General features: G+C 37.2%; 1 protein-coding gene across 1 annotated transcript in view; it reads left to right on the top strand.

Annotated features, from left to right (window-relative positions):
* Positions 1-10,766, top strand: part of MOSMO (modulator of smoothened) — a 61,175-nt gene extending 50,409 nt beyond the window's left edge. The window contains exons 2-3 of the mRNA XM_049639177.1: positions 4,743-4,955; positions 9,899-10,766. Of these exons, the coding sequence (XP_049495134.1) occupies positions 4,743-4,955; positions 9,899-10,083 (398 nt within the window). The 3' untranslated portion in view covers positions 10,084-10,766. The remainder of the gene's footprint in view (positions 1-4,742; positions 4,956-9,898) is intronic.
* Positions 10,767-19,704: the final 8,938 nt, after the last annotated feature.

A 19,704-nucleotide genomic window follows, 5' to 3' on the forward strand; every position in this document is an offset into this window, starting at 1 on the left:
ATCCTTATAATATGCTTCATACATATTATGTGTCTCCCTCTCTCTGCTCCTCCCCTGCTCACACTCTGTCTCTCTTTCAAAAATAAGTATTTTTTAAAAACTAAAAAAAAAAAGTCTCAGAGAATATGTAACAAAAAGATGGAAATTATAAAAAGAAAACAAATTCTGGAGTTGAAAAGTACAATAACTGAAATGAAAAACTGGCAAATTTGCATCAGCAAATTTGAAGATGAGTCAGTTGAAATGATTTAATCCAAGAAGCAGAAGGAAAAAATAATAAAAAAATGAACTGAGCAATTGAGAGACTAATGGGACATTATCAGGTCTTCCAGCATACACGTAATGGGAGTCCCAGAAAGAGAAGAAAGGAGGAGGCGGAAAGAATATGTGAAGAAATAATGGCTGACATCTCTCTAAATTTGATGAAAAATTTAAATCTGCACGTTGAAGAATCTCAGCGAATTCCAAATAGGATAGACTCTAAGTAATCCAAACCCTGACACATCATAGTCAAAACCCAAAGACATCATGAAAACAGCAGGGGAAAAGTGAATCTTCATATACAAGGGATCCTCAATACTATTAACACCTGACTTCTCTCCGAAACCATGTCATCTCACTGCTCTCTGTGGCCAGGTTGGCAAGCATTTACTGGACATGATTAGCTCTGACAGACTCTGTTGGGTTTGTGTGCCTCTCTGCTTTTCAAGGCCTGTGTGTCCGGTTTTCTGTGACACAGCTTTTCCTTGTAGGGATGACATGCCTTATAATGACCCTCTTTGTGACAACAGACATGCTCAGACTGGCTGTGCTAAATCATTTCAACAGTGTCTGGATCTATAGATATCGGAGAGTCAAAAGCCTCTTGAATTAAGATACCCCACACAGCAGGGTAAAACTCATTATGACTTCCTTTTGCGTGTAGTGATACACAGGTGAGCTACTGAACTGCATGTGGGATGCTGTAGTTCCTATTTGGTTTCCTTTTTCCTATTGTGTGCAAGTCTTTTATTTGGCTGGATTGGTTACCTAGGAGACAGCTGCAGGGTAAAGATGGATTGGCTGTTTGGGAAATAGAATTACAGGCCCCTTAAAGAAGCAAAGGACCTATTGGATAAAACAAAAATTAGTGAATGGCTGAGCTTGTGGTTAATTATTAATTAGTGTGCCTTAGGAAATCATATTGAGCAAGACAAGGTCTACAGAAGAACCTATTTAATCCTGCATGATTTTAACTTTAGCTTGTTTTTAATTCTTTCAAGCTCACCAAATGCTTATTAAGTCCTGCTTTGTGCCCACTGCTACAGGCCATTCCGGGGGGTTTCCAATGAAGTAGAAGGTTCAGTTCTCTCCTGAAAGGCCCATTTTCTGTTTGAGGTAAAAAAAAGAAGCTACCTTAAAATCAAGTGCATGATTGTGTGATACAGACTAAATGTGCCCAGAGAATTTGGAGGATGTAAAAGGTCTTGGCTAGTCAACATGAGAGGTGGATTTGAATCTACAAACAGGAGATAATTCTTTGAGGTAAAAGATGAAATTTAAAGACCTGGTGTGAGTTTGGGCACAACAGTACCTGAATTTACAAGATGTAATAGCAGCAGCACAGTTAACCTTTGCAGATCCCTCTCCCCAGACATTTTATGGAAAATATGTGACTATGAAAGAAGTTATGTTGACCTAGAGTCTTACTCAAGAGAAAGAATTATAGCAGCAATGTCGACTCTTTGTACTAGCCCTCCTATAATTTATTTAAGGAAAGTCTATTTTCACTAAAAGTCTGAGAGAGTATTGGTTTTTAGAATCTTTGACCATACAACAATGCTGGGCACATAGACATTCAATAAAATTTTTGTGAATTGATGTTCTTACATACAGCATATCTCAGCTAGCTTTAGCATTCTTTTCTTCCAGAAAGTAGCTGCTGAGTATTTGGTCTTGATGTGTGGTAGTAAGGACCTTTGTAAATATAGGAGTATAACTGCTTTTAAAACTGAACATGTGTCAGATTATTTCCATTTGGTTTGTAGCAGGGACAGCTCTCATTTTCATTGTCTTACTTGTTCTGTTTGTAGTCATTTGATGTGGTATGCCAGTCAGTAGAAGAAGCAAGAGCAGTCCCCCTCAGAAAGCTTAACAATCTACAGGCACAGGAAGTTACATTGAATTTGAGCCCTAATGCTCTTTGCCATATCTGTAAACGGAGGTAAGAGGTAGCATAAGAATACTCAGAAATATTTTGAAGGAAAGACAGTTTAGTTACTAGACCTACCTACAATTTTAAATATTTGTCAGCAACAAGTAATTATCAAATGTAAATCTAAGTCCATTAGTTATATAGTGTTACCAATAAAACTTTCTTTGTATTTTAAATTAAGTTGTGAAGAAAGTTACTGCTGTAATCAGAATCCACAGTATTGGATTTTGTCAGAGGATTTTTCATTGCCTGTTGTCTATTCTTAGAGCAATTACAGTTTTATAAATGGGATAGTGACTATAAAGGGTAATTTGTTAGAAGTCTTTTGCTGAATGATCAAGAGTAGTTTCCTGTTCATTCTTGAGCATTCTGTGAATCCCTTCTTTATTTCCAAAATTATAATAAAATGCTTTATCATAAGACAAGCTCTATCCCTCAAGTTTTCTTTTCAACGAAACTTTTTACGGTTTCGATTTAAAAACAATTACGCAACTTCCTGGTACCTACTCACCCTATGCTCTCCCTTTTTCTGGTTCAAGCAATTTCAAGGTTAGCAATTAAGTGTCAAAAACTTTTAACTGATTTACTTCTCTTAGACCTACTAAGTCACTGAGCTCCAAGCAGCACCTAGAAAGGATAGTGTGTGGAATTATTATAAAGGTTTGCTCACTTTCTATTCCCCTCCCAACCCCCATATGTCTCCATTCTGCCGGAGACAATCCCAAATTATAATGCTGTTTACCTATGTGGAGATCACAAGATGGGCCTAATTATTGGATGATTTGACAGAAAAGGGTACAGCTTCTTTGAGTGCTCTTCTTCCACTCTACCAAAAGAGTTATAGTCAGAATTAGCATTGAGGGTACGGGGGACTACAACTCAGTTTTCAGAAAACTGATTTTTCGCTTCATTTTCTTTGAACACTTTGGTTTATTTCTAAAAATATATCAATGGCAAAACACAGGTTGCAGGGGCGCCGGGTGGCTCAGTCAGTTGAGTGTCTGACTCTTGATTTCGTCTCCAGTTGGCTCAGGTTGTGACCCGGGGTCGTGGGATTGAGCCCCGAGTCAGACTCCACACTGAGCATGCAGCCTGCTTAATAGCCTGCCTCTCTCTCTCCCTCTGTCCTTCTCTCCCTCTCCCTCTGTCCTTCTCTCTCTCTCCCTCTCTCCCTCTCTCCCTCTCTCCCTCTCTCTCTCTCTCTCTCTCTCTCTCTCTCTCTCTCCCCCTCCATCTCTCTCTCTCTCCCCCTCCCTCCCTCCCCGCCTCCCTCCTCCCCCCCCCTTGCCCCCCCTCCAGCAGCCCCATCCACCTACACGTGCATCTATATCCTCATGTCCAGCTCTGGTCTATCTTTCCCACCAAGGCAGCTTCCCATAATGTCTCTAGGAATTTTACTGACTGTCCTCAAAAAAGGCACTTGTTTGTGGCAAGTGCTATGATTTTGAGGTTAATGTGTTTTTGGTGGTGGTGGTGTTAATGTTTTTGTTCAAATTGAGAAAATAATTAAGACCAAAAAAAGATGCAGAAATCTATTATGTTTTCAGTAGTTACAGGAATTTATTTTCTTGTGTTTTAGACAACAGTTTTCCCATTTGTAGATGCTCTTTAAAGGGAGAAACAAGCAGTTTTCACTCAAAAGTAACATTTTAATTGTTCTTCTTAATGAGGAAGAGAATAAAATAAATACTTTTGCCTTCCATATCTAGGTTTCTATAAATCAGTTCACCCTAAATTTGATAGAGGGGTTCCTTGGGTTTGACATAAGAACATGTTTATGTAAAAATAGCACGTGATGTTTTACAAAAATCACTTTCATGTTATTTAAATGAGAGAGGGGGCCTTTGAAAAGTTTCCACTAATGCCTTTGCTCCTCTGCTGAAGCATGCTGGTAATGGTTTAGCAATCTGAACAATTGTATGTTGTACAAAGTGTTGAACTTACCAAATGGGGGAGGACCTACCAGTTTTCCCAACTTTTTCTTGAACTTAATGGAAAGGTATTTATATTATAATATTCTTAGGCTTTTTAACTTTAATAAAATATGTTCTAATATTTAATCCATTATTTAATTTTATCTCTATATTATGATTAGATATTTCAAGTTTGCCTTCATTTTCCTGAAAAGTGTTTTTCTCCATCCAACATCAGATAATGTACATTGGGTCTTGGATCTGAGAATAGAAAAGTTCCACTTCTTTCTGCTAGTATGTAAGTTCAACAAGAGCAGGAGCCTCATCTGTCTTGTTTGTTGTTACTTCGCTAGAGCCCAGAACATTGCCTGACACAAGTACTCCGAAAAGTACTTGTTCAATGAGTGACTGAAAGAACTGCCTCTTGTGGTTTTGTGATTTTTTTTTTTTTAAGTTCATTTTGTATGTTAAGTATGACTACGTTGTGAATTGCAGAATGCTGAATAATAAGACTCGGTGAAATAAATGCCTGAGCGATCCACACAGAAATAAGATGACTCACGGGGTGTTGGTGGGGAATATTCCCTGGAATGACAAACCCACTTAAGTGTTCCCACCTTTTTGCATCTCCCCAGGAGCACTCACTGTGGGCCTTGTGCGACAGTGTCAGACAATCCATGGACGAGACCGGACGTGCATCCCACCTCGGCTTCCCCCAGAGTGGGTCACCACACTGTTTTTTATCATCATGGGAATCATTTCATTGACTGTCACATGTGGTTTGCTGGTGGCTTCCCACTGGCGAAGAGAAGCTACAAAATATGCTCGATGGATAGCCTTCACTGGAAGTAAGTAACCTGTGCTCACCAAATTTGTCTAGAAGGCGCGCACTCTGGTAGTTTAATGAAGATAATCCAGAATCAGTAATAAGGACTCCATAATCATCAAAGAGCACCCCCAGTCTGGCCATCATATAGACTCTGCGCAGCCCTGTCAGTTCTTCAGGATTCTCACCACAAGACCAAGACGTCCGAAACCTTAATTCTTTGTATAAAATGCTATCTTAATGAATTTTATTTTTGCTCACATTGTAACATAAGTGTTCCAGATCTGTGGCTCAGAGCTACCCCTAACCCAAGTCTTTTACTCTTCTTAAAGGTATTGGCATCCTCTACCAAATAAAGATAAATCTAGAAGAGAATATACAGAAGTATAAATTAGATTAAGGTGGTGATTTACTTTTCAGTATCATTAATTTGAGTTTCTGCTATGAGTTGTTGTGGGACCATTGAAAAATCAACACATATGGTTGTTTGATAATTATTCATCAACATTTCTTACTCCATTAAGCTATGTCCCATGGTATGATATATATTATACATTCTCTTGTACTTTGCAAGATTGCTTTAATTTCCCAACACATCACTGGCTTTTCCCAAATTAAAAGCAGCAAAAATGCACAAAGGAAAGATATCTCTGTAATTTTGCCTTCTTGTTTCTTTCTCTGTAAAGCAATTTTGTTCCCCTTCCCCCAGAGGGAGAGGACATTTGTCAATGTCTGGAAACATTTTTGATTGTCACAGTGAAGGGGATCCTACTGATATCTTGATAAGAGGCCAGGGATAGGGTAAAACATCCTACAAATGTGAGGGACACTCCCCACAACAAAGACTTATCTGGCCCAAAATGGCAATGGAAATGTACTTATATTGTAATATTCTTAGGCTTTTTAACTTTAATAAAAGTTAAAGTTATATAAAGAACAGGATAACTAACGGTACTTATGCCAAATACCATGGGGTTTAACATCTAATTCAATGCCTTATAATTATCTCAGGTTTGCATAAGCTTTAAAAAATGAATATTATAATACAGCTTACTTTCACTTGATATTTTCATTTAGAACTTGTATGGTAGGGGTAAAACACAATCCCATGTCTCCCCATTAGTGTTAGATTAGAACTCATTTTATCCTTAAAGACCCTAACATAGGAACATTAGTTCATGAGTCTCCATTTCTCCCCATCTCTCTGTGAAACGCTTTAATGTGTATGTTTCTGGCTCTGTTTTATTTTTGTCTACGTATCTCCCTTAGTTTTAAAACTTAGATCAAGTTGCCTTTGACTAAAAAAGTCTTCCTTCTTATTAAGAAATGTGAAACAAGTTGAGGACCTGTTTGAGGTCAAACAGACCTCCTGAGACCATTCTTTTCTGTATAGTAGGGTCCACAGGCAGTTGTAGAGACAGTGCTGCTAAATTAAAGGGTATTGATGAAGAATTTAAAGAGAATTGTTACTCACAGATACAATTACTTATCAGGTAGAATTCATTCTTTAAGAAGTAAAATAAAATCAAAGAAGGAGTATTTAGTTTATGGATTTTTAACTTTTAAAAAGAATATGTGCATATGGTACATAATTCAAAGCCTAAGAAAGGGTCACTAGGTGAAAAGTAAGTCTTACTTGTGGCTCCATCACCTAGCTACTCAATACCTCTTTGCTGGAAGCAACCATTGTTACCAGTTTCTGGGATTGCCTACCAGAGGTGCCCTGTGGATAGAAATGTATATGTATATGTGTGAATGTTCTATAAATAATATTCTGTTTATACTGTTCTGTACCTTGGTTTTTCAGCTCAACAATATCTCCTAGTTAACGTCATCTAAGCCAGCACAAAGCTGCATTACTCTTGTGTGCTTCCTTCAACAGGTTGTTTTTGTTAACAGAGCTAGTCTGCTGGGGTGGCAGTCTTGAGAGAGATTGAGCTCCCCCTGGTGTTTCCACTCAGCCTTTGAAAATGTACTTTATCTCTATTTTATATATTTCTATTCCACTTAAATTACAGTTTTGGTCAGAATGTCAGGGTAACATTTTCTGATAGGTTTACACAGTGGGGAACTGTCAGAGGAGAGCCGCATGTGATGCAGCTTGCCTCTGAGAGCAAGGGTAACAAAGATGTGTGTTTTTCTTCAAGTCTGACCCCTTATCCTTTCCTCTGCCACTGTAATTTACATTCTCATCTCCCAATGCACCCAATATCTAGCTCTCACCACCAAGAAATCTGTGCCATGGAAGATTTGAAGCTATTGTCTTTACAGGCTTATTTAGAACCCAAAATTTAATTGTCAAAAGTTGATAGGTATTATCAGCATTAATAATTTTTTTTAAGTTTATTTATTTTGGGGGAGAGATTGAGAGAGAGAGAGGCAAAGATGGAGGGAGAATCCCAAGCAGGCCCCATGCTGTCAGCTCAAAGCCTGACGCAGGGCTTGAACTCACGAAACTGAGATCGTGACCTGAGCCAAAATCAAGAGCCAAACACTTAACCAACTGAGCCACCCAGGCACCCCCACATTAATAATATTTTAAGATCTAAAGTAACTTCACAGGTCCCAATAGCTTAAAAGAAAACTCATCCTGGGGCACCTGGGTGGCTCAGTCAGTTGAGCATCCGACTTTGGCTCAGGTCATGATCTCACAGTTCGTGGGTTCAAGCCCCACATCGGGCTCTGTGCTGACAGCTCAGAGCCTGGAGCCTGCTTCGAATTCTGTGTCTCCCCCTCTCTCTGCCCCTCCCTTGCTCATGTTCTGTCTCTCTCTCAAATATAAATAAATGTTAAAAGTTAAAAGAAAAAAGAAAAGAAAACTCATCCACCTACATTAAATCTTCCCAGAAGTATAGAGAACCTAATTCTTTGGATTAAAAACCAAGATTAGATGGAATAGGAGTTTATTGCTTCCTTAACATCTCATTAAGCTTTTTGTAACTAACTTAGAAAATATTTAACTATTGTAAAATATTAAACTCTAAATATAGTCATTAAATGACTACTCCATTGTAAAAGATAGCTTTTATTTTATAGTAGAAAATAGAAAAGGATAAGAATGAAGTTGGCACATTAACAGAATGAACAATTGTAATATCTGTGTATCTCTAAAGCACTTCTAAATTATTTGTTTCTTGAGATTAGATTAGTCAACATTAAGAAACAAGTTGTTTTTAAAACAACAACTTTATCCCATTGTTATTCTATTAGTTTGTGTATACATATGTAGATTGTGATTTCGTTTTACTTACCAAACCATATTAAGGCAGAAGAACCATTAGAAATTGGTGACAGATGACACTGATAACTGGGCATTGACAGTACTAATAGTCTTTCCTGCTGACTATACAACAGAAAGGCCAGAAAACCTGATACTTGACTCTTTCACTTGTCCTGTAGTAGGCATCTGAAAGAATACAAATTCACTTATGTAACATTATTTGGTGTGGTTCATTGGCCCAAAAAGAAATAGTCTCTATGTCTGTCTATATAATATAAAATAATCCACCTAAGTGGTGCAAAGCAAACAGAATGCTGAAGTGTTCCTTAAACTAGTGTATTAATTAAGAAAATGTTACTTCTTAATACCTTGGATATTACCCTAGAGGTATTTCTTCCAGGAAAAGATTCCTAATTGGTTTTTTAAGGACTCACCTATTAAATTTGTTGATTGCTTAATACAGAAATAATTTAGGACAAGTGTTGGCTGGTATGTTTATCCAGGACTCTGTATTCCTGATACAGAAAAAAGTTATGTTTAACTTGGAAAAAGTTTCTCATTTGGTTAATGATGGAGAGCTTCAAACCCTTCACATGCAGTGAGTATAGTAACCTATGTTCACATTACACTGAAAAAAATGTTTCTGCCTCCAAAGAAATTTGAATGACTGTGAATATTTGACTAATGTGCTTTCAAAAAGCATAAAATATTTCCTTGAAAAAGCTAGCCTATCAATAGGTAATTTGTGTTCGCTAAGAAGAGTGTTTCTTTGGTAGCCCAGGGGAGCAAGCTGTTTGCTGAAATAGAGGGCTGTGGAACTCTACCCAGATACTGGGTTTTCTGATACCTTTCTAGAAACATTTTAGCAACTAATATACAGTATTTCATTGTGTTTGTATACAAAACTCAAAGAGTGTCCTCCTGTCCCACTTTAACCTCTGTGTACTCAGAAACCTGAGAGAGATTTTATTTTTTTCTAATATTGTCCATAATGAGAGATAATGAGAGAGTTTGCTAATCATCTCAGAAGGCTGAGATTCTTTCCACTACATGATTTTAAATCATTAAGATAAATGGTACTATATTTGTGTGTACCTTTTCTCCACTTCTAATACCGAGAGGAGCTGAGAATTAACAGGATAATAACTATGATGATCATAATATGCAACATTTATTCAGCACATACTGTCAACCTGGCACCATGCCAGGGACTTGACATTGTTTTGTTTATCCTTCTGGTATTTACCCCATTTTTAAAAGGAAACCAGAAGCCTAAGATTGCTAAGCTATAAATAGTGGAGCCAGAACATAGCCCCTATCTGATTGTAGTCAGAGCCCTTAATCACTACATTAAACGGTCAAGTATAGTTTATGCAAACACCTGAAACTAATGTAACACTGTATGTTAAATATACTAAAATTAAGATTTTTTTAAATTAAAGTTAAAAAAAGAATAGTCTACGTAAGCACTTAGTAGGTTTGGAAGCCTTTCTTAATGCTGATATTCAAAATCATCCTAACACTTATATAAAAGGCTTTTACTGTATTTAATTGTTAGGCTTTGTGGATATTATGTGATATATAGCATATGTAAATCTTTTGACAAGTGCGCCGTGTTTTAACAGGTTTGACCACGTTATCAACCCATAACCCTTCTTCTTTTAAACTTCCTTTGTGCCAAATTTTCATTGTTTTCTTCATCACCAAACCATGTTACTAATGTTGTGTTTTGGTTTGTTTTACAGTGATCCTTTTCTGTATGGCTGCCCTAATATTTCCAATAGGATTTTACATCAATGAAGTCGGAGGTCAACCTTATAAATTACCCAACAACACAGTAGTTGGGTCATCATACGTACTTTTTGTCTTATCAATTTTCTTTACTATAGTAGGACTTCTATTTGCTGGCAAAGTTTGTTTACCAGGCTGATGAATGTCTAATTTGCTCAACTCTTTTATTATTTTTAATTTTATTTTATTTTTTTATTTTTGGAGGGGAGAGGACAAAGGCAAGGCATCTGAGCAGTCCTCTCATAGGAAGATGCTTAGATGAAACTGATGCCGAAAAGGAAAAAAAAAAATGCTTTGATTTGTTCTCACTATGCACTTTGGATTTAAAAACAAAACAAACAAACAAACAAACAAATAAGGAGAGCCTTTTCCATAACCAAATACAGACAATATTGACTAAATCTCCTGAGCATATTCAGGCAGTCAGGTCTGCACTGTGATAGCAACGTAGTGAAGGAGAATGCTTTATAATGAAAAGCATGTGGCCCTTTGTGACTCTGTTGTTCCGTTTTTAATGTCTAACGATTAATTGAGGAAAAAAAACAAACTCTAAGTATTTATGAATCATGGTGGACCAGAGGCTTACAAGAGAAGTTCACGTGGGGCTGGCCTCACCTCCTAAGAAATTAGTATTCACAGCTTCCTTGTAATGGTATGAGCCTTTGGTGCCAGAATGATTTGCTGTTGCATTACTACACCAAGAAGCCAATAGATCAAAACTTGTTCGCTAAAATGTATGTAAAATTCCTGAAACTCCCTATTCTCTGTGTACAAAACAAAACAAAAAAAAAAATCAAACACTAAGAAACATGTTGGGGGTGGGTGGGTGGGGGAAATATTCCTTATATTTATATAAATATATATATAATATATATATTTTGCTGATGCAGTATACAGTGTGTATATATGTGTGTGTGTGTGTGTGTGTATGTGTGTGTAAATTTATATACACACACATGCAAACCGTTCCTGGAAGAGAACTCTGAATGCTTTGCTAGCAAAACACTGTGGTGTGCAAACCTAGAACTCAATAGAAAAAAAAGCCATTTATCTGAAGGCTGCGTAGTGGAGAGAGTCTTCAGTTTACCTCATTCTTTGTAGCAGCCCTTGATTTTAACAGGTTTTTGTAATAGGTACAAATAATCCCATACCTTTCTAGGTCCAATTTTAAGTTAAGCTAAAATTCTTTGTAGGGTTAATTTATTTGTATATGATTGTAGAAGGTAAGATCATGTAAAATGTTATAATTTGGGGAATCTTGACACTATTTAAATTATTGGCAACTGTTGTCTGTTGTACAAAGGCTCTCTTTTTCTACTGGCTTAGTCTGTTACACGAATAATGCATTTTCTGTGTTCAAGCACACAACTTTACATAAATACAAAGTTCACTGCTAATGTCAGTTCATAATATTTTGGCTATCTACAACACTAACTTCACTCTGCTATAAAAGTGAAATTTGTGTTCATCTGTATGCATTATTAACACATCTCCTTTACCAAAAACCTGAGCAATACAATGTTTTCTTTATATGCTATATGCCTTTGTTTGCTAGAAGCTAACATTTTTGTATTTCCTTTAAAGGGCTGTACTAAACCCACAGCTTTACGTTTTCTCCTAGAAGCATTGCCACTAACCCTTGAATCCATAATAGTTTTAAAATACAGTATTTCTCTTCTCCACGTTTCCATGCTTTCATATCAGTGCTTAGTTGTTATTCCAGGTGAACACTATGACGATCTCCTGTTTGAGATGTGGGGCAGGAGGTTCTTTCTTGGCAATGGAGCTGAGTTTTTCTTCTTTTTAGTGAAACAGCAACCCAGATGTCCCTATCCAGTAGAGTTAGAGTCCCGTGTAGTCCATGCTTCACACAAACAGAAATGAATGCACTGTTTTTTCAAAAGAGCTCAATTATAAATTATAAGATGATTACTTCTGAGATGTGGCTGCCTCTTCAGATATTCAAAGAAGAAAATGGAGGAGCCTGACGTGTTTCACACTGGCTTGTTTGACATTCATATATCTTACTGTTAACTCAGCAGTATTTTATTGTGAAAGGAAACCCCAGTGTTCAGCTCACTCAGGAGTCAGAAGAGGTGAACCACCACTCTGGTGCATTCCTTGAGTATTCTGGGGGAATGTCACACCTTTCCTTCCCAGGGTTAAAGAAACGTCTTGGGAAATGACTGAAGGAGACCATTCTTCCCCAAGTATTATCATGTCTAGTTAATTCTGAGAAAACCACTGGATGTGTTCTATGGACATTTGGGATTACACTTCCCACTGTGATTTGATTGGTCCTCAGTCAAATGGATCACTTTGAAGAGAAGTTTTGGTTGTCACCATTAATACCACTGAGATAAAGTGTTAGCAAAGTATGGTTCAAATTAATTTATGATATGATCAAGAGCTTTTCTCTTCCAAAAGATGAATTTTATTGTAAATAGTTTCTCAAAATATTTTTAACTGGATCACAAGCATGGGGAGAGAAAGTTTCTCAGCTGCTAAGAATTTCCCCACTGTTTACTTCTTTCACTTACAGTGGTATTGCATATAAGATTACAAAATGTAAGGTTTTATTTGTATCTATTACCCAAACCATTAAATGTCTTTAATTTCCTCATTGTCTTGGAGGTCCAGTGCACAAAGGGCTGATAGGGGAACCCTCCCTCTAACCAGTCAGCACTCTAACCTAGGATTGAGATTGTCCCATCAAGTAGTATGTGAAGTCAAATCTTTGTACTCTTCCAGACCAAACAATGAAATGGATTCATTCATTTAAAATTCTATAAATTCTGTAAGTGAAAAGATAGACAACTGTCAGCAGTTGCTTTTTAAAAAGATCACTATAATAAGTACTACATAGTACGATATTAATTTATAGCAGGAAATCATATCTTGTAAACTGTATATAAAACACTGTTTTATGGTGCAATCATTTGTCAAACTTTTGTCTGTTACATTGTTTTTAGAGTGTGCGCATTCTTCTCAGACCTAAGAACATCACTGTAAAATCTGCTGAAAACTGTTTATAGGTTTTATTTGCACAAGACTTAATTAGTTTGAAATTTTTGGAAGCTCCTATTGAACATGCCTAAGCATCTGTAAACATGAAAAATCTTGGATTCATTAAAAGCAAACATTTCAGTATGATTTTTCCCAAAGGTAATCCATGTTCTATGTTGTTAATGTGTGTACGTAACTTTTCTGACTCTTATACTTCTTATCCTATTTTCTCTTCCATTTGTTTTGTTTTTGAAGAATGGCTCCTCTTTTTTTTTTTTTTTTTTTTTTAATGTTCTAAATGACCAAAACACTTCATTGGTTTTTACCCTTCTGCCTAAAGCTTTGATATCCCTGCTTGATGTTCTGTGAATTCACTGTTTAATCTCTTAAGTAAAATAATAAACAGTCCTGGTGACATACAATCTATTGATTTAGAGGAAAGGCCCTGAAAAAGTATTGGAAACTAACTTTAGATATACTCTTAGCTATCATTTCGCATCGTGGGCTTCATGGGAAGAACATGTTGCATTTATTTTGTCTTTATTAAAAGACTACTAGCCACAAGTTACTCTGATTGTAGTAACTGTTTTATCAACCTGCTTTGATCTTCTTTTAAAAATTAAATTTACATTCACAATTCAAAACAGTAAGCTGTCTTTCAGAACTAATTTTTGAAGGATAAAAATATATGAAGGAAAAACATGGCCTGTGTAGGTTGCATTCCCTACACAGGACTTAACTAGTTGTATCACCTCAAGAGATTTTAGAGTTTGTGATCAAGGTCTGTATATTACCCCAAATTTTATTAAGAATTGTTTTCTAATTGGTTATAACATTTTTCAATTAATAATTTCAAAACAAATTGTTAATACAAACTGTATAAAATGAACATAATTTTCTTCACTTGTATTTTTGTTATTGAGCAAGTTTATCAAAATAAATTGTCTACTAAAGAAACTAAAAAGGCTTCTATTGCTTTGAAATAAGCTTTGATTTTAAGATTTTACTTCAGAAGTTGAATTCTTACAGAGGTTTTACCTATTCACACAGTGACAGTGCCGTGCCTCTTTGTTTTGTTTTAGCATCGGGCAGGGGGAAGGTCTCTGTCTCTTTTTACACTCCTGCTCCCAGCTCCTTCCTTGGCAAGAGATGCCATTATTCTAGAGTGTAGATGAGGCCATATTTACCAATAAGAAGAGTCACTCAGCAGTAAAAAAAAAAAAAAAAAAAAAAGAAAAAACCCACATATACACACGTATGTGGCTTTCTCTTCTGCATCATATTTTTATGGACTGGGAGAGATCTACTGAGCCAAGGCCCTCAAAGCCAGCCGTCTTGTGTTTCTTCCTCACACATAGACCTAAGCCATTCATCTTTGCTTCTGTTTCTACTTCATTGCAGGCCAAAGGATCTTAACTTCTAAGATTTTTAGATTGGGGTTGAAGGAGAGTACAGAGTCTCTAGACTCAACCATGTGCTCCATCACAGCTTTACTGCACCTTTCTCGAGGGGTCTTGGGATAAGCCCAGCTGAGTAATAGCTAATAATCAAATAAAGCGCTGCATTTACTCTTTGCTGCTGTTTCTCCTTTATATGGCCTTTACAGGAGCCTCATGGGGAGTATGAAGATAAAGACAAGATAGGATTTGGACATCCTTGAGTTCTGGATCATGAAGGCATCTTATCTTCTTAGGGTGGCCAGTCATCCCCATTTGCCTGAGACTGAGGGGTTCCCTGGGACATGAGACTTTCAGGCCTATAACTGGGAAAGTTCCGTGCAAAAGGGATGAGCTGATCACCCTATCTTTATACCATCCAAATCTATCCTGATGTATAACACAGTTATTTGAAGAGTTCCGTAAATATTAATCGATAGGTCAATTGGAAATTGTAATAGTAGACTTCCACTGAACTTATAAGACAGCGGGAGAAAACACTTTTCCTTCTTTTTGGTAATAATTTAGGAAAAAACAGACTGGCTTTAAAAACAGTAACGTGAAGGCACCTGACTGGCTCAGTCGGTAAAGCATACAATTCTTGATCTCAAGGTTGTGAGTTCAAGCCCCATGTTGAGCATAGAGCCTCCTTAAAAAACAACAGCAACAAAAACCATAATAACACGAGTCCAAAAACACATTTTGACTTAGTCTTGCACTAACTCTGTTCTAACCACCGTATGAGAAGATTTTAGGAAAAATACCAAGACTAAAGGACTGTGTTCCTCTTATGCAAAGTCAACTCTTCTGGGTCACAGTTACCCAGCAACAAAGTAAAAGTAGGTATATATAAATGGAATTAAAGATAGAAAGCATAATGCTGTATTACTTTTTTTTAGAGTTTTGGTTCTTTTCCCAGGAGGAGAAAACAATGGGATGGCATTTTCAAGCACATTCAAGTTTTCTACAATTCAGTCCCAGTTCCACTCACAGACTTATGACCACCCAAGATTAAATTTCAAGAAGAGATTTCTCATGAGACTCATAAGATTGTAGAGCTGGATGAAATCTAAAAGAGCATATCCAGTGTTAACTTGTTCGAGATGAAGAAAATGAAGGTCAAGGCCTCAGAAAAGTATACCGACTTTCCCAAAGTCACACAACCAGCAGAGCCCTCAACCCAGGAGAAAATGCCTTTGACAAATAGTCATTGGGCAGTTGACCTAGGACAGCTGTTCTGGTCTACAGCCGTCTGAACCAGTCTTCCTTCAACTTCGATCTACTTCGATCCACCCAAATAACTTCTGCCAAAATAATCTTAACATGAAAGCTTATCGTTTCTTTTGAGTTCCTGTCATTCCTAATCTGCAGAATGAAGTCCCATCTTCGTTAACATAGCTTCATGATCTGGCTTTCAGTTTTGTTTTTTCCCCACCGCTGTATCTTTTTTTTTTTTTTTTTGTAGTTTTATGATTTTATTAACACAAATACAATGTGCACGTAAGCTGCTTGTCCATTCATTTTCTTCGCTGGCGCAGCCTGGCATTAGGATTGGTGACTCTAATGGACAGTTGGGCTGCTCTTTCCACAGTGGCCTTGTGGTTCTAGGAGGAGACAGTCTTACCACTGTATCTTTTCATCCTACGCGGACAAGCCAGCTATTCTCCCTTCTTTCACAGCACCTGCTCTTTGTCTTAGTTGTGGCTGCACTACCTCCTTCTCACAGTTTTCCCTAATACCTCTCATATTTGCAACATATTTAAGTTTTTTGTGCTTTCTCTCTTTGTTTATACCTCTGTAAAAGAACTTATTTGGGGCAAGTAGAGTGCCTGGATTCAAATCCTGCTTCCAAAATTCTAGCTGTGTGACCCTTGATAAATCACTTAGCCTCTGTGAGCCTTGGTTTTTTTCACCTATAGAATGGGGCTAATGTCGTAGGGTTACTGTCGGTTCAAATGAGAAAACAAGGAGAGCACCGGGCACATAGTAAACGTTCAAATGTTAATTGCTGCTGTTCTTATTTATAAATACTTCTTGATCACTGGATTACAAACTCTTGAATGCAAGGAATGTGGCTTTCTCATTTTCCTTAGAGACCTGGCACAGTGATTTACATGTGAACTGAATTATCATAATTAAATTTGGGGCTAGGTTACAAAGAAAAATTATGAAACTGTATTTGAAAGACCTAATCGCCTGTCTGCCAGGATCATTTCAGTGAAATCCTTCGTAAAAGCAGAGGCTTTCCTAGATCAGCCTTTCATAAGTAAGTGTGGTTATTTTATTGGTAAGTATTTGACCGTGTAATACGCCAGTTTCTTTAGGATGTAAGACCTAAGACCATTACTACTCAAGACCCTTTGTGGACTCAAGACCCTTTACTACTGAATTCACAGTGCTCTCATGTGGACACTAATGCAAAAAGGACCAGGATGATGCAAGCACCCTGTTGATCCTGAGATAACTCTCTGGAGGCTTCTTTCAAGCTTTTGGGTCTCAGCTATCTAGAAGCCACAGATTTGGTATGTTTCACAAAGACTTGGTTCTGCCAAGATGGTTTTAGTTATTTCTGCTAAAATGAATAGACTCAAGGATTTGATCTCACTTTAAATGTAGTTATCCCCAACTGGCCATTTTATGGCCTTTTAGTAAATACTGCCATTGTATTTGGTCATCATTAAATCAATCTATTATCTGTCAAAGCAAGTCACTAAAATAAATGCGGTCTGGCACTATTTTCATGTTGTTTAAATATTTAATTTACTTGCCTTAGACAATTCAAGTATTAGATAAAAATTTTTAAGTTTATTTATTTTGAGAGAAAGAGAGACTGGGGGAGGGGCAAAGAGAAGGGAAGAGAGAGAGAATCCCAAACAGGCTCCGCACTGTGAGCGTGGACCCCAACATGGGGCTCAAACTCAAGAACCCTAAGATCATGACCTGAGTCAAAACCAAGAGTCAGATGCTTAACCAACTGGGTCATGCAGGCACCCTTCTTAAATAAATTTTTTTTTAAAACCTCATTCTTTTACTTCGCTTTGATCTCTGTGGCAAAATGCAAATGCAGTTGAAGAACCAATCAGAGAAAATCCTATTATGATAAATTGATGACAAATTGTTCTCGAGGAGAAAATAATCCATCCACTTATCTAAGAAAGCTTTTGACTACCTCATATTTTACTAACGTCATTAGTAGCAAAGTGAACTCGTATTGTGGTGTCACTCCCACTCATGCCACTCTAGCATTTCACCTCATTTTTACATCATCAGAAACATTTTCTTGTCTGAAGTGCTGTTGTGGAGATGGAAGTTACCATAACCCTAAACTGGGGCAAAGGATTTTTTTTTTTTTTGTACAGTAATACATTTGTAGAATTAAAAAAAAAAAACTGTAAGAAATTAAAAGTCCCTCCTCAACCCACCTTCCAGAGATTATCACTGTTAACAGTTTATTAGGTATTCCTGCAGATATTTTGCTATATTTACAATATATGTATATCATGTGTGTCTATATGCATGTTGTATATATGTGTGTCATGGGTATGTCCTGTTCAGTTGTTTTAACAAAAACAAGATCATATTATACATACCTGTCACTACTTTTTTTAACTTATGGTGGACATCTTTGTTCACTAAATATAAATCTTATGCATTTTTAGTGGCTGTAGTGTGTGTGTGTGTGTGTGTGTGTGTGTGTGTGTGTTGATTTACTTCCTCCCTTTTTGATGTTCAATGTTGTTTCCAGGTTTTTTGCTATTACAAATAATGCTGCTATGAACTCAGGTCTTAGGTAACAGAAACTTCCCAAATATCATGATAACTAACATTCTAACTGAAGCATATCAACTACTGTATTAAGGCAGTTCATAAATTTTTAAATATTGTGTTTAAGAGATAATGGCATTCAATTAAGAGTTTGGAGAAAGAAACTAACATTAAATTCATGCTTTTTTTTTTTTAAGTTTATTTATTTATTTTTGAGAAAGCACAAGTGGGGTAGGGGCAGAGAGAAAGGAAAAGAGACTCCCAAGCAGGCTGCACACTGTTGGTATGGAGCCTGATGTTGGACTTGAACCCACAACCTGTACGATCATGGCCTGAGCCAAAGTCATACGCTTAACCAACTAAGCCACCCAGGTGCTCCCATGCTATGTGTTTTTCCATATGTCCTCTTAATCATCCTCCTAAGGTAAAGTAGAAGTGGTATTTTATAGACCAGAAAACCATGGATCAATTTACCCAAGGTGAACAATTTACCCAAGGTTCAGTAACTAGTTACTATTGAATCTGGGTTTCAAACCTAGGTTCTCTGACTTCAAATCGAGGACTACCTCTGCTGTCCTGGCTAGTGTAAGGGAAATAAAAATAGCTTGTCCCAGTTGCATGATTTCTTGGCTCAGACATGAACAGCTGAATCTATGGTTTGCTTCTTCTGGATGAGGAATGCAAACAACCATAAAAGGTAGTCCTGCTTAGAAACAACCTATAAATGTTATATGTTTTGTTGAGGGGAGGAGTATGTAAGTTATTATTAAGTTGTGTTTAATCTTCCATCATTCCCCTCTCATTGTCAGACTTTCTGCAATCTTGCTACGTGGTAACTTCACTGATTGGTGAACTAGATGACGTCACCCCTTGATTTTACTGTTTCCCTTTTGGGAATTGTGTACCCAGGAAAATTTTCCCACACAGGCTATATCTTGTCCCCTCTGTAACACTTAAAAGAACACCAATTAACTAGATCCCTGCTACCTTGTTGATAGGAAATCTACTGGCTATTGGTTTACCCTCAGGTCATTCACGGGTTCATGACCCAAATATTAAGAAGTCCCCTCTAGGGGCGCCTGGGTGGCGCAGTCGGTTAAGCGTCCGACTTCAGCCAGGTCACGATGTCGCACTCCGTGAGTTCGAGCCCCGCGTCAGGCTCTGGGCTGATGGCTCGGAGCCTGGAGCCTGTTTCCGATTCTGTGTCTCCCTCTCTCTCTGCCCCTCCCCCGTTCATGCTCTGTCTCTCTCTGTCCCAAAAATAAATAAAAAATGTTGAAAAAAAAAATTTTTAAAAAAAGAAGTCCCCTCTAACTCTTTGGGATGAGCACTGGGTGTTGTATGTAAGTGATGAACCATGGGAATGTAGCCCCAAAATCAAGAGCACACAGTACACACTGTATGCTAACCAATTTGACAATAAATTATATTTAAAAAAAATTTTTTAATTTAAATTTTTAAGAAAAGAAGCCCCCTCTAGTCATTTGTCATCTTTCTACACTATTACTACATCTATTATTACATCTTTCTCACTATTACTAGTGAGACATCAA

The sequence above is a fragment of the Panthera uncia genome, chromosome E3 (assembly GCF_023721935.1).
Source record: "Panthera uncia isolate 11264 chromosome E3, Puncia_PCG_1.0, whole genome shotgun sequence".
NCBI lineage: Eukaryota > Metazoa > Chordata > Mammalia > Carnivora > Felidae > Panthera > Panthera uncia.